This window comes from Lissotriton vulgaris, chromosome 9, assembly GCF_964263255.1.
Source record: "Lissotriton vulgaris chromosome 9, aLisVul1.2, whole genome shotgun sequence".
In the NCBI taxonomy this organism is placed as follows: domain Eukaryota; kingdom Metazoa; phylum Chordata; class Amphibia; order Caudata; family Salamandridae; genus Lissotriton; species Lissotriton vulgaris.
Genome location: NC_141697.1, coordinates 157,267,206 through 157,280,871, shown reverse-complemented (window position 1 = coordinate 157,280,871; position 13,666 = coordinate 157,267,206). Strand labels below are relative to the sequence as shown.

Here is a 13,666-nt window from a genome sequence, read left to right as displayed (position 1 = left end):
TGCCCAGACGTGGGTCCCATGCTCACTGTGCCACTGGAACCAAGCTCCACCCAACTAACAAGATCAAATCTGGGCGAATCCTGTCTTGGTTGCTTGTGATGCGATTCAGAGACGACCTGGTCTGGCAGTTCAGCTTGGACTGAACCTGTTAGAGCAGGGTTGTGACTAATTCGCATATGGCTCGGTCTAAACTGAAGTGGTATGTTATGTAAAATAATGACTGACTGGGATGTGGTCCAAAAATTACTAGTCCGTAGAAACAATGGGGTTATCCAGTAATGTACAGAACCTGGGGAATGTGCAATAACCGAACAATGGTTCTGCTACCTATCTTCTCACAGACAGTATTACTGATCAACTTAAAAAACCTTTATAATGGGCTATATTATAGTTATATATGTGTGTGTACACATTATATTTTCAATACAAATAATATTTGACTATTAGACATATCTGGAAGAACGCTCTTTTTTGGGATTGATAACCAATCATTTGGAAGCAATATTCTTTTTCATTTGTTGAATGAATAGCCCATTATAAAGGGTTTTTAAGTTGATCAGTAATACTTTCTGTGAGAAGATAGGTAGCAGAACCAAAAATTACTAGTGACAGATTAATCTAAGCATTCCATCTAGCACTTTTTTGTATTCTTCACCATCTACAAAGCAACAGTATCTCAACCAGGATCTACCTTAAGTGTTTTGGTACTAAATATAATACATACGTTTGTTTAATACATCCCTTATTACCTGTTAGTCATCTGTTTCACAGTTCCAAAACGGTGGCACATGTTTAGTGCAGTGACATGGTTTATATTAGGAATGCTGAGGTAGAACTGAAGGGCGTCTTTTTTGTGAGCTGTAACCTCTGTTGGAACCAGAATACCAGCCTTCTTTCTGTGCTCCACCAAAGCGAGTTCTTTGAGCAAACCAGCTGTTTCCTCTTGACTGGAACTGAAAAGAATTCGGATCCCAGCAGCAATCAGGGATGACAGCATGCAATCGTAATACTTGGTCCTTTGAAATAATCTTGAGGTTTCTCCTGTATAATAAAAATCAAACAAAAGCTCAAAAAAGTATTCCTAACCACACGGTCAAAATTTGTATTACAAAAATATTTTTGGATTGCATGAAAATAACCGTGATTATAGAAAAAAAAATGTATAGCTCATATTTATATTTAATAAACAAATCTGATATACCAAATTTACACACTAAACAATGAAATGGTTTTTACAATGACTTTGCATTACAACCATAGTGGAAAAGAGAAAACAGACATTTTGACATGCGGGTTCACCGATTTAGAACTATGGGGCATTAAACGACTACAACGCCAGCTCTGGTTGGTTAGTAGTGAGGAGATAACATCTAATAAGCTGATGATTAGTAGTAGAAAAAGCGGTCTCGCGCTTTTATGCTTGCAGCTATTATTCCTCAGTCAAGCTACTGACCAACGTTGGCAATATGCATTGGCAATGCAAATTCTTCTTGCCTTAGTAGTGCTGGAACTTGGAAAGCGTTACCCATAAATTGAGGGTCAAGGTGAGGCAACTAACAAGCATTGGAAATGCAATAGGTCTCGCATTAGGAAAGTTTGAGCTATTGGTCTTATAAATGACATTTTTTTAAATGTATGTGTTTGTTAAAATAACTAAATTAATAGCTTTGTCATTTACAATGCCAATAGTTATAACTTTCGCAAATATGACACCTAAAGCATTTGTAATGCAACATGTTTTTTATTTACGTGACTTAGATGTATTAATATTACAAATAACAATGGCTTTTATTTTTTTGTTAAATTAATTGTTAAATAATGTATTTAATTTGTAATGGCAATAGCTTAAACTTTTGTAAATAACTTTTGTGAAGATTATATTCAGTGTTTTTTATTGTGACGAAAATCCAAGAACAGAAGTGAAATATTAACATATTTTTTGTGATTTGTAATTAAGTTCGAAAGCTTGAAAACAGCTTGAAACAGTGTCGCCTGTCGTGAACTGAGGGCTGTAACTCACTGCGTAATGCGCTATGCAAAGGCAACCACAAAATACAGAAACTGTGAATTGAACTTTACAGGAAATGGGAGCCGAACAATGGGGAGAGGGAGGGCGGGGTGATTTATGCTTCCAGATTATGAGGTGGAAGTGTTCTGGCGACTACACCGCCCCCTACCCACAGTTGCAAGTCAAACTTGAGCGAAGAGAAGAACATGCAGTGTTGCAGATCCTGAGCTAACTTTTGTTTACCTTTGTAAGTGGCAGTGTAATGTCTGTCATAAAGATTACATGTTTTTTATTTATTATTTACTTTGTGTTTCAGCCTGCCGCTAGTTGTGCTAGTTGTGTGCATGTGTGTCTGAATGGGAGTATTAATGTGAGTGTGTGTGCATGTGTGTGTGTCTGAGTGTGCATGTGGGTGTGTGTATGTGAGTGCATGCATGTGAGTCTGTTTGCAAGTGCATGCATGTGTGTGTCTGTGTGTGAGTGCGTGTGTGTGTCTGTGTGTGAGTGCGTGCGTGTGTGTCTGTGTGTGTGAAGAATTCTCTCATGCTGTATTTTGAGAAAGCTTTTGTGTATGCTGTCTATGTTTGTAAGCGCTCTCTAGATTTAAATCCGTTCTTTATGACAGGCTTTCCAAGGTGTCCGAAGATTACCTTAAACATGTGTTCACCTGAGGATTACCGTCAGTGCTTAATTTGTGAAAATAATAAGTGCAGGGCTCTCCTCAGGAGGCCACTGCAGCTTTCCCCACCCATTTCTCCTACACAGAGCTGCCAATAACAGTACCAACACGCCTACTAACCAACACACACCTAGCAGTGTAACAGGTCAGAATATATTCTTTTTTTTTTTTTTTAAATGTACAAAGTGCTACGGTGTATATTTTATGTATTTTGAAAAATGTTATGTTGGTGCCAAGCAGTTGCAAGCCAAACTTGAGCGAAGAGAAGAACTTGCAGTGTCGCAAATCGTGAGCTAACTTTTGTTTACCTTGGTCAGTGGCAGCATATTACAAGTCATAAACATTATCTGCTGTTTTTTATTTATTTTGTACTTAGTATTTTAGCATGCCGCTAGTTCTACTTCCAAAGTGGTGGTGCGTCTGTGTGTTCGTGCTTGTGTTTGTGCATGCTTGTGTGTGCATGTGTGAGTGGGAGGGAGTGTGTGTGTGTGTACGTGTCTGTGTGTGAGTGGCGTGCATGCATGTGAGTGTGTGTATGTGTGTCTGAGTTTGCATGTGTGACTTTTGGAGAATGAAATATATCACCGCCCCCACCACCTCTCAGCGAATGGCCACTGTCTTCTACTTGGGGGGCCTTGGTCTATGCTCCAGTAAAAGTTGAAAAGCTACGGTGACTGCAAAAAAACACAATATATAAAATATAAAAAATGAAAGCAAAACCTTGATTTTAGTGCAGACACTGAACTCTGACAGCAGGCGGAGTGAGTGTAGGGCTCTTCTCCTCAAACAGCGGAGGAGTGGAAGTGTCAATTCATGAGGAATACTCAATCAAGCTTGGTAGGGTGGAGCAGAAGTGACCAATCAAATGTCCCCAGTAGGCCCTGTAGACCGTGGGACTTGGCCCAAAATTACACGCGCCTGGCTCTCCTTGAAAATGCATGTGCATTGCTAGTACTACATTTTTATTATGAAAATCAGCAGTTGTATAGTGCCGACTGGGCCACATGGGCAGCGAAGCACTTTACATGAAACATGAGAAAAAGAAAACTAGGAAAACAAAGAGTATCAGGTAATAGGAAGAGACGAGACACCATTTGTAACAGCGAATTACAAAAGCCGTGCAAAAAAAGGTGTTGTAATAGCGCACCCCAATTTAAGCAACCGCGGGGTGCAGTATTCTCCAGGTGCGATATTGCCTACACATTCCGGTTTGAACACCTTAAAATGGGAGATTAAAAAAACAATTGCCAATTTTTCACCCATTCCAAGATGCACAAACGGAGAAGGTGTGCTGCGTGGCTGTGTAATTTTGCCAGGTGTTCCTGGCTGTTTTGAGGACGGGGGGAACCCAATAAACCCTTGTAGGCTAGGGCAATGATTGGTTTAAGTGAAAAAGAGACTACAAGGGATTTTATTTCACAACCAGTTCAAATGAATTTATAGAAATTCGAATCTGAGGCTCTTTAGAAAATTGAGCCAAATGTATCCACAGGATTACTAGAAACTTAATTGTATTTTTTCCATTGGGCAGAGTATACATAATCTCTTTAGTGATTTACTACAGAAAGAAAGAGAGAGGGGAAGCAAAAAAGCACACAGCAACGGGAAGTTATGGTTAAAAATCAATTATATTTGAGTCAATCATAAAGAATCATGGGGATCGATAATAGAACAAAACTAAAATAAAAGTCATGAAAGGCAGTGTTCAGAAGTTTCACTTAACAATTCATAACAATTCATCAGCTCCATAAACAATTTAAACAAAGAAAACCAAACACAACATATGTATGAAAGTGTTCTTCTCGCATATCCTAACAAACTATTGAAGCGCTCACTAAAACAAGCATGGTACAACAATAGAGAGACACTCCTTCAAACAAAAGAAAAAACAACTACAAATAATATTGTATGCGTAACCACTTTTGGTACTTTAACTAATCAGATCAAGAAACTGATAACTAAACATTGGTCCCTGTTATCAAATCTACCAGAGTTAATAGACAAACATATGTTTGCTTTCAAACGGTGTTCCAATCTGAGAGATCGTCTAGTCCATGCATACACCAACAAAGAGGATAACCGAGTAGATAACATGCGCCAATTGGTTCCAATAATAGGGCATTACAAATGTAGTCAGTAACTAGCATGTGCAACAACCGTACCCCAAAAGAGTTTCAAAATTAAAGACAAAACCATCGTCCTAAAAAGTTTCTCAAACTGTAACACAACCAACGTTGTTCACTGTATCGAATGTCCATGTGGGCTCAGATACTTTGGTAAAACAACTCAAAAAATCAAACAGCGCATTCTACAGCACCAATCTCGAATCCGATGTCATGTGGAGAATGCACCCTTAGTGGAGCACTTTTCACGTGAAAAACACACAGAAAAGGATCTGCTCTGGTGGGTTGTTGAAGTGGTTAAGCCTACCATCAGGCAACCAAACGTTGACCGAATTCTAACTCTTAAAGAACAACGTTGGATTTGTACAGCTGATTCAATAAAACAGGGCCTCAACTCAAGTTCAGAATGGCAAACCTTAGCCAGCTTAATGTGAGTTTAACAAGAAGATTGTCTATCCTCCTATTTTCTGTTCTGTTGTCCTTTTCAAAACTTGATAAAATACTTAGTTGTCACTCAAATGTTTAGATAAAGAACTAAGTAGAACAGACACACATCTAGCTGTTGCACTTATAAAGATTCAACTTGATGTATAGCCAAAGCTTGAATAGAATTATGGATATGATATATAATGCCATTGTAACTGTTGATATTTGAATGCCCATGACATCTTTCTTTATGTCAAATGTACAAATTGCATGTGCAACTAGGACCTGTGAAATGTATAACAGGATGTATCAGGACTAACAACTACTTTGATGTATAGTATTATGGAAATATTATACAATGCCATTGTAACTGCTGATATCTGAATGTTCATATTTTTCCTCGTCAACTATACAAATTGTATCTGACTATGATCTCTGAAATGCTTAATACTATGTATCATGAGTAACTACTGTTTTGATGTAAACGATGATTTGGAAGAAAAATATTATTATGATAATTCTCTTCGAGTGTTCGTTAATAAATGAGATGTACCATTATTGGACCATGATATGTTATAAACGGTGTGCAGTATATATTCTTAATGACGACACTCAAATTCGTCTCCATTAAAATCAGTATAAAATATATAGAACGTTATAAGAATTGGCCACTACAAGATGGCCAACGCTTTACTGCATTCGCCTGTTGACAAACATTTGTAATTTCCGAATTAACACTTCCGGTCGGGTGAGTGATAAACAGCCCAGCTCTCCTGCACTCTCGTTGCCTTCTCAGTTGGAAAATACGAGGAAGTGCTTGAGGATCGTTCAGAGACCAGTTTACTTCAAAATCATAGTAAGTGCGCTTTAGTTGCTAAAACCGCGCTCTAAGCCTGCTTTGATAATCATCAAGCATCGATTTCTGTTTATACACATTTAAAAGCAACTAATGTTTTACGTTTGCCCCGATCAGTCCATAGCACTACCGAACTGTTATTTGTGTTTATAAAGGTACCGCGTCGGGTGAGTGTTAAACAGCCCAGCTCCCCTGCACTCGCGTTGCGTTCTCAGTTGAAAATACGAGGAAGTGCTCGAGGATCAATCGGAGACCCGTTTACTTCAAAACCATAGTAAGTGCGCTTCAGTTACCAAAACCGCGCTCCAAGACTGCTTCGATATTCATCAAGCATCGCTATCTGTTTATACCCATTTAGAAGCAACTAATGCTTTACGTTTGCCCCGAACAGTCTATAGCACTACCTAACTGTCATTTGGGTTTATAAAGGTACAGCGTTCTAATAACTGGCGCTAGCGTTTATACTACGACCGCGTTGCATCTAACAAACGTGTCTGCATTTTTGCACCTTATTAAAGCATTGCGCAAACCTCCAATTTTTTGTAATCAATTATGAATGTAAAAGTAATTCTTTAAAAAAGCATAATCGGTGGCAAGCTATCTGATATATCTGTTAACACCGAGTTCATCTATTGCTACAAACAGCATGTCTAACGAGCATAATAATACAAATAGCTGGCTCGACGAGCATAACAAATTATACATTCTGCCTCTTTAAAGCGATTATCTCCACCAGGAAACTGTCGCAACTACAAACCTACGACCATATATTGTATCATAACACCTCTCGCAGGAGGTCATGTATTAATATACCAACATCTTTATTACAGATATTTACTACTTCTTCCCTGGAAATAAAGAGCCCAGGATTACGACATCTTTTGCTGCAGAATGAACTATGGCAGGTATGTACACAGGACCTCTGAAATCTCTACTCATAACTTTTAAGGGTAGATCACAATGACCAAAGTCTCCATATATGATTTTACAGAGTCTCCTTCGTCATATGATTTCAAGTTTGGAAGATCAGCCACTGACTCCAATTCCCTTAATGTGAGTGTCTCATTGCAATAACAGCTCTATCATGTATTTAGAGTAATGTTGAATACGATTTATGTCGACTGAAATTTCTAATTAATAAAATTGAGCCTGGTCCTTTAAACTTAAAAAAATGACTGTAAGAATGGACTAGATTGACTATCTCTAGATAATAGTGACTAGGGCAGCAACAAGAAAATTCTTAACTCCATCTCGGATGGTATGCACACAGCCGGAATGTTATATATAGAATGTCAATAGCCAGTTGATGTTGTCTAAGACTTTTTGCTAAAACATCAATTAATTGTATATAATTGTTTTTATACATAGGGGGTTTTCTTTGATGAATTATTAAGTCCTGAAGATGGTCTTACACATTTAACAAGACAAGACCGAAACGTCGACCTGAGTCATCAACTCCCCTGTTTTTTATAGACTGAAGAACACCTTCATACATATGTTATGTTTGGTTTTCTTTGTTTAAATTGTTTATGGAGCTGATGAATTGTTATGAATTGTTAAGTGAAACTTCTGAACTCTGCCTTTCATGACTTATTTTAGTTTTGTTCTATTATCGATCCCCATGATTCTTTATGATTGACTCAAATATAATTGATTTTTAACCATAACTTCCCGTTGCTGTGTGCTTTTTTGCTTCCCCTCTCTCTTTCTTTCTGTAGTAAATCACTAAAGAGATTATGTATACTCTGCCCAATGAAAAAATACAATTAAGTTTCTAGTTATCCTGTGGATACATTTGGCTCAATTTTCTAAAGAGCCTGTGATTCGAATTTCTATAAATTCATTTGAACTGGTTGTGAAATAAAATCCCCTGTAGTCTCTTTTTCACTTAAACCAGGTGTTCCTGGCAGCAGGCTTGTCCCACCTGTGCACCAAGGCCTGAGAGCCCACGTGCATCAGCGCTGATCCAATTTAGTAAAGAGTCGAAGCTGCACCCCTTTAAAGAGCACAACGTCACCATGCATTAAACAGCCACAAAGCACTGCGTCACCCATCGCTCGTTGACGAATGCTCTGCTGCCCTTCGGCGGCGTTCGCTCCATAGAAATACAACAAACCTAAATACATAATTGCATCACTTTTGCAGGCAAAAAGAGCTGGCCTGCAGTCGTGGTCAAGAAACGTGCAATCCTGAGTCAGGTGCAAACTCCCGTTGACCCTTAAATCGTGATTTGCAAATGGATCGTAAAAAGCACCCCTGTCTTTCAGGTGAATCCGTAAAAGATGCGTTTTAAGACTTACTGGAAAAGCGAACATATCCTACTAGAGGTTTTGAGGAAGGTTATTCCAAATACTTGGAATAAGGTTGGAATAGCTGCATTTATTTTAATTTTTTTTTGCTTTGGAGGTTCTAAAGGTGCGGACCGTCCGGTGAATGATTTCACATTATTACTCCAATCCCCAGCAGAGGTCAACAAACTGCACAGCATCCCAGCATGTCCTGTCTGTTGTTGATGAAGATGGTTAGTGACGCAGAACTGAGTAAAATTACCTGTGTGTTTTTTCTCTTCACTTGGAGGCCCTATTAAGATGGAGTAATACCAAGTCAGAGAAGGGGAGGGGGGAGGAGAAATGCGACACGGCGGGCAGGGGAGGGGGCAGAGCGGGGAGAGCGGCGATGAGGGTGTGAAGCAGCAGGGGCCTTTGAAGTGAAGCTAAGCTTCACTTCAAAGGTGTGGGAGGAGTGCTGCTGGGGAACAGATGGCGATTTGATGATGTGCACGCGCATTTTAGGTCAATGCGCTTGCGCATTGACCTAAAAGCGCACGGGCACAGCATCAAATCGCCAGTCAATCGCCAGTCTAGGTAAACCTTATTTAAGCCCCTATAGTCTCGCTCAATGCGCATGCGCATTGAGAGGCGAGACCTAAAAAGGGGTTGCAGTCACTAGGGGTGGAATCACGAAAAGCAGTCTGACAGTCATTTTATACTTTTTTTTTAAATCTGTCAAACAAGGAGAAACATGGCAGTAAATCTGTTCTGTCTTAATTGGTTACAAAGGCATCATTTTAAAATATCTTATGGGGTTAAGGTACCTTCTGCTGAGAACTTTTTGTGCGCAGTAAATATCAGGGAATATCAATAATGGTGGTCAGAAAACTCGGAGTTAAAGCACTTGCTGGAGAGATCTAGGTTTTGTCATGTCACCGTTTTGACTCCAAGTAAACAAGGTGGCTAATATCTCCTGTAAAGCACTTTGAGCAACATGCAGATGACAGCTTATTATGGTATATAGGTGGATAAGTGGGGCACTCCTTTTGATACAGGTCCTTTTATTACATTCAACAGTTCATAAACTGCAAGCTCTCTGATATAGCACAGTAAGCTATGAACCAGCATCAAGTACATGCGTGCAAACTGCAAGTGATTGGTTAAGAAACTTATTGGGTTCCTTCTTAATTTGTTATTAAAAGGCTGCTAAAAAGGGTTTATTTGGATAGTATTAAAGTCTCATCAGTATAGATAACCCCAAACACTGGGTTACGTTTTAAATCCTGATTTTATGTTTCTACGGCAATGCAGTTTTAACATATAATCCATATATCCATACCAGCAAAGACTATGTCTGAACCTTGGCTCATATAACAAACGATTTACACACTAGAATGATTTATTGTCAATTTATAGTTTGTGAATGTGATGAAAAGCTTCCTGACACCCTACATTGGGAGTAGTAAAAAAAGTATTAGATAAAAAACTAGTAAGTGCTACTTAAATTGTTATTCCTATAAATACTTCTACATACAGATCTATCTGACATTCTTACAGTGCATGCATCTCTCTTGCATAGAAGGGTTGTACAAGGAAAAAATCAGCCTCCCAATCCTAGTGCCCCTTAAGTGCTTGTTATGTGATAAAAAGAAGTGTGCCTTTGTTTCCCCATTGCATTGGCATCTAGGAGTTAGGCTCTGGCTGGATTATACTTGGATAAAAGGAGGACTGAGGCTCTTTAACCCGTTCCGTGCTGACAGGCGCAAGCACGACCTCCCTGGTGCTGCGCACAACCGTTGTGAAAACGCAGCCCCACCCACCCTTTAGAATGCCAGCACCGCGGCTGAATGTTCGCCACGGTAAACGGGTCAATTTCACATTTGTTTTGGGCCCAGCTGGAAGAGAAAATTTAAAAAAAAACATTAGCAAATGCAATAGGGGGTCATCAAAATGAGCGCTATCAGCTTTGCTAATGTATTTTAGCCTGGTTGTACAGCAGCTAAAAAGTTAATGGAGAAGATTAGAGTGGCATAGACTGGAGTGGCATAGTGTAGAGTGGTTTAGAGTAGAGTGGCATGCAGTGGAGTAGAATAGAGTGGTGCAGAGTACTATAGTTGTGAGTGTAAGTGTGTTATGTTTTGTTAACAGTATCTATATTGCACACAGCTACTCAAAGGAGTGTCCTGGTGCGTGCTCAGCAAAGTGGTAAACAGAGGAACAAACTATTTAAAGAGGAAGGTCTTCAGTCTCTTCCTAAAGATCTTGGGATCCTAAAGAGCACATAACTCCACTGGGAGTTGGTTCCAGGCAGCAGCAGCCATACATGAAAGGGAGCTGCCCCCATCCTTTGTCGACGGAACCTAGGAGTGCAAGCCATATAATAAACGAAGAGAAGAATCTCAGTTTTGTCCTTGTTGCACTTCAGATGAGGCGAGCCAACGAAAAACTGCAGCCATACAAGTTTTTTTTTTTAAGGGTGAAAAAAATAAAAAAAACTTTTTTTTTCCAGCAGAATAAACAATACTTTACCCCCCCAAAATTGGCATCAAGGTATAGAAAATACATGTGTACGCAGTTCACACCCCCAGCACGGCTTCAACAGTTGCAGATAGAACAGGAGATGCAAGAATCAGATCCACGGGATACAGTGCAAGTACAGAAAAACTGACATAAGGAACATGTGCGTAGTCATCAGGGTAGTACCCCAGCCCCTACTCACCCTCCCCATCCCCCGCCACCCCTTCCTCAGGTTCCGATTCCTCGGACGAGAACAATGCAGCACTAGTAGCATCAGAGTCGCTGGCAGTCGACCCCACCGCACACATCATACGCCATGCAAGCAAGTCCTCCTGTAGCCGCTCATCCCTACGTGTATGTTGCATGTGCGTTTCTTCAGCCAATGTCCATTCCCCCACATCCCGAAGCCATAATGTCATATCTGGCGCCCTTTGTCCCATCCAGGTTATAGCCACCCGCCGTCTAGCCAGCACTAAGAGCAGCTGCAGCATTTTATATGACAGATTCCTCTTCTTAGGTTTGGGGACCAGGGCTAACAAGCAATGGATCGGGGACAGGTCAAGACGCAGTCCCGTGACTCTCCGGATGTAGGCTACCACAACCCTCCAGAAGTCCCCGACTAGTGGGCACTCCCAAGCTAAATGGAGAAATCCGGCTCTTACTGAACCACACCGAGGACAGGCATCCGATGTATCCGCCGCAATGCGGCGCAGAGCAACTGGGGTTACGTAAGTGCGGTGCATGAAATTAAAATGGATTAATTTGAAACGTGCGTTACACGATACCTTCTTGGTGAGCGTCCCTATCCGCCCCGCTGTCCCGGGTCCAAGGCAACCCCTAAATCTGCCTCCCATGCCGCCCAGGACGGAGACACCGGAGGCGCCAAGTCGCATCTCATCGCTGTATATAAAAGCGTTATCAATCGCCGTCCCGCGCCGCACGATAGCAAGATATTCAAAGTATGGGACACCTGGGGCGCCTCAGGGAACTGTGGCCACGTCGCTCTCGCCATGTCCCGCAGGCCTCCATAGTGAAGGTATTGGCCCCCAGTAAGACTGAAGGCCTCGATAGCTCTCTCCAGGGTCACAAAGGACTCGTCCGGGTATAAGTCTGCCAATGTGTCGCAGCCGCCCTCACGCCATTCCCGAAACGACATGTGCTCTTCCATTAGAGTGACCGGTGCCAATATCCATATCGGCAGCTCCCTATGAAAAGGGGCCTGTCTCAGCACTCTCTCCACCACTCGCTGCCAGATCCCCGCAGTATGCCAAACAATATACGGTAGGTTGCCATCCGCTCCTCTGCCACGCATCAGAGCCAATTGCAACGCCCTCTCATCTGCGCTACCAGCCAAGAGTCGTAATTCCCAACTGTCCGCGCCCGCGAACCAGCGCGCAGCCGGTATAAGTTGGGCCGCGTAATAGTAGAGATCAAAGCGTGGGGCCTCCAAGCCCCCCTCCTCCCAGGGTCTGATCATCGTACGCAGCGCAACTCTGCTGCGTCTGCCTGCCCAGAGCAGGGAGGTAAGCATCGTATTAAGCTTGTTGAAAATTCGAGGAGGAAGAGGACAGAGGGTATTCTGTAGGATATACAATATTCTAGGCAGCATCACCATCTTTGAGACGGCCAATCGTCCCATGAGTGAGAGTGGCAGCGTATTCCAACAACCATACAAGTTTTAACATGGACGATGGAAGTTTCATTTTTATTCCTTGTGAATAGAAGATGGGTGTCCTCAGCATACGCGATGACTTTAGCACCCATATCCTCTGCCAGCCAGACAAAGGGAGTCACATAAATATTGAACAACAGTGGACTCAAAACAGAGCCTTGGGAGACCCTATTTCTTAGATTCCGGGGGCCAGAATCCAGACTTGTGGAGTTCTACCCTCGATGTAGGATTTCAGCCATTCCATGCTGACCCTACCACACTGATTTCTTGAAGATGAGCCAGGGTCAGGGAATGCAGTACTGTATCAAATGGCGGTGACAGGTCCAAAAGGACCAGAGCAGCTCTGCCCCCAGAATCTAGTTTCACGTATGACCGTAGAGATTTCGACCAGAGCTGAATCCATGCCGTAGGAAGATCTAAAACCTGATTGCGCCAGGTGCAGAAGAACATGTTCCGTGAAGTCCAAGAATTCTTTATTGAACAGTTTGGCAAGAACCTTAGTGACACCATGGAGAAGGGAGATAGGTCGGTAGCTGGAGGGGAGGGTGGGATCCAACGCAGGTTTTTTGAGAAGAGGCACAATTATCGCCTGTTTCCAGGGAGGAGGGACTAATGCTGATGTTTGGGATAGGTTGATCAAAAAATTAATCACAGGATTGATCACCTCAGAAGCAGCGGCCAACAATTTGGCTGGGCACGGATCGATCGGAGAAATGGATTTAAAGAGTTTTTAAAACTGCAAGGGAGTCCCTTGCAAATACAGGTTCAAAAGCTAAAAGCTTGACGGAGGTGGACGGCAGCAAGGGAGGAATTATAGTTGCTAGCTGACAATCCCCAGCGCAAAAATTGTTTTGTAAATAACGAACCTTATTAATGAAAAAACTGGAGAGTTCCTCATACCATGCGGGCGAGGGAGTATGGACAATGGCGAAGATTTCTTTGGCATTATTGCCAGACTGGGCAATTTGCTCCGTGTAATAGAGGCTTTTAGCTTTGACAATGGCAGCATAGTATTTCTTTCGAGCACTGTTTAAAATTAAGTGAAGCCTATTGGAGCGAAGCAATCGAAAGATTACAAATAAGACTGACAATGAGAACAACCGATTGTGGGCAGG

At 41.6% G+C, this 13,666-nt stretch overlaps 1 protein-coding gene across 2 annotated transcripts in view; it reads right to left on the bottom strand.

Moving 5' to 3' along the window:
• Positions 1-13,666, bottom strand: part of FANCM (FA complementation group M) — an 861,212-nt gene that overhangs the window by 12,345 nt on the left and 835,201 nt on the right. For both annotated transcript variants that reach the window (XM_086937264.1, XM_086937265.1), the window contains one exon: positions 750-1,041. In XM_086937264.1, the coding sequence (XP_086793390.1) occupies positions 750-1,041 (292 nt within the window). The remainder of the gene's footprint in view (positions 1-749; positions 1,042-13,666) is intronic.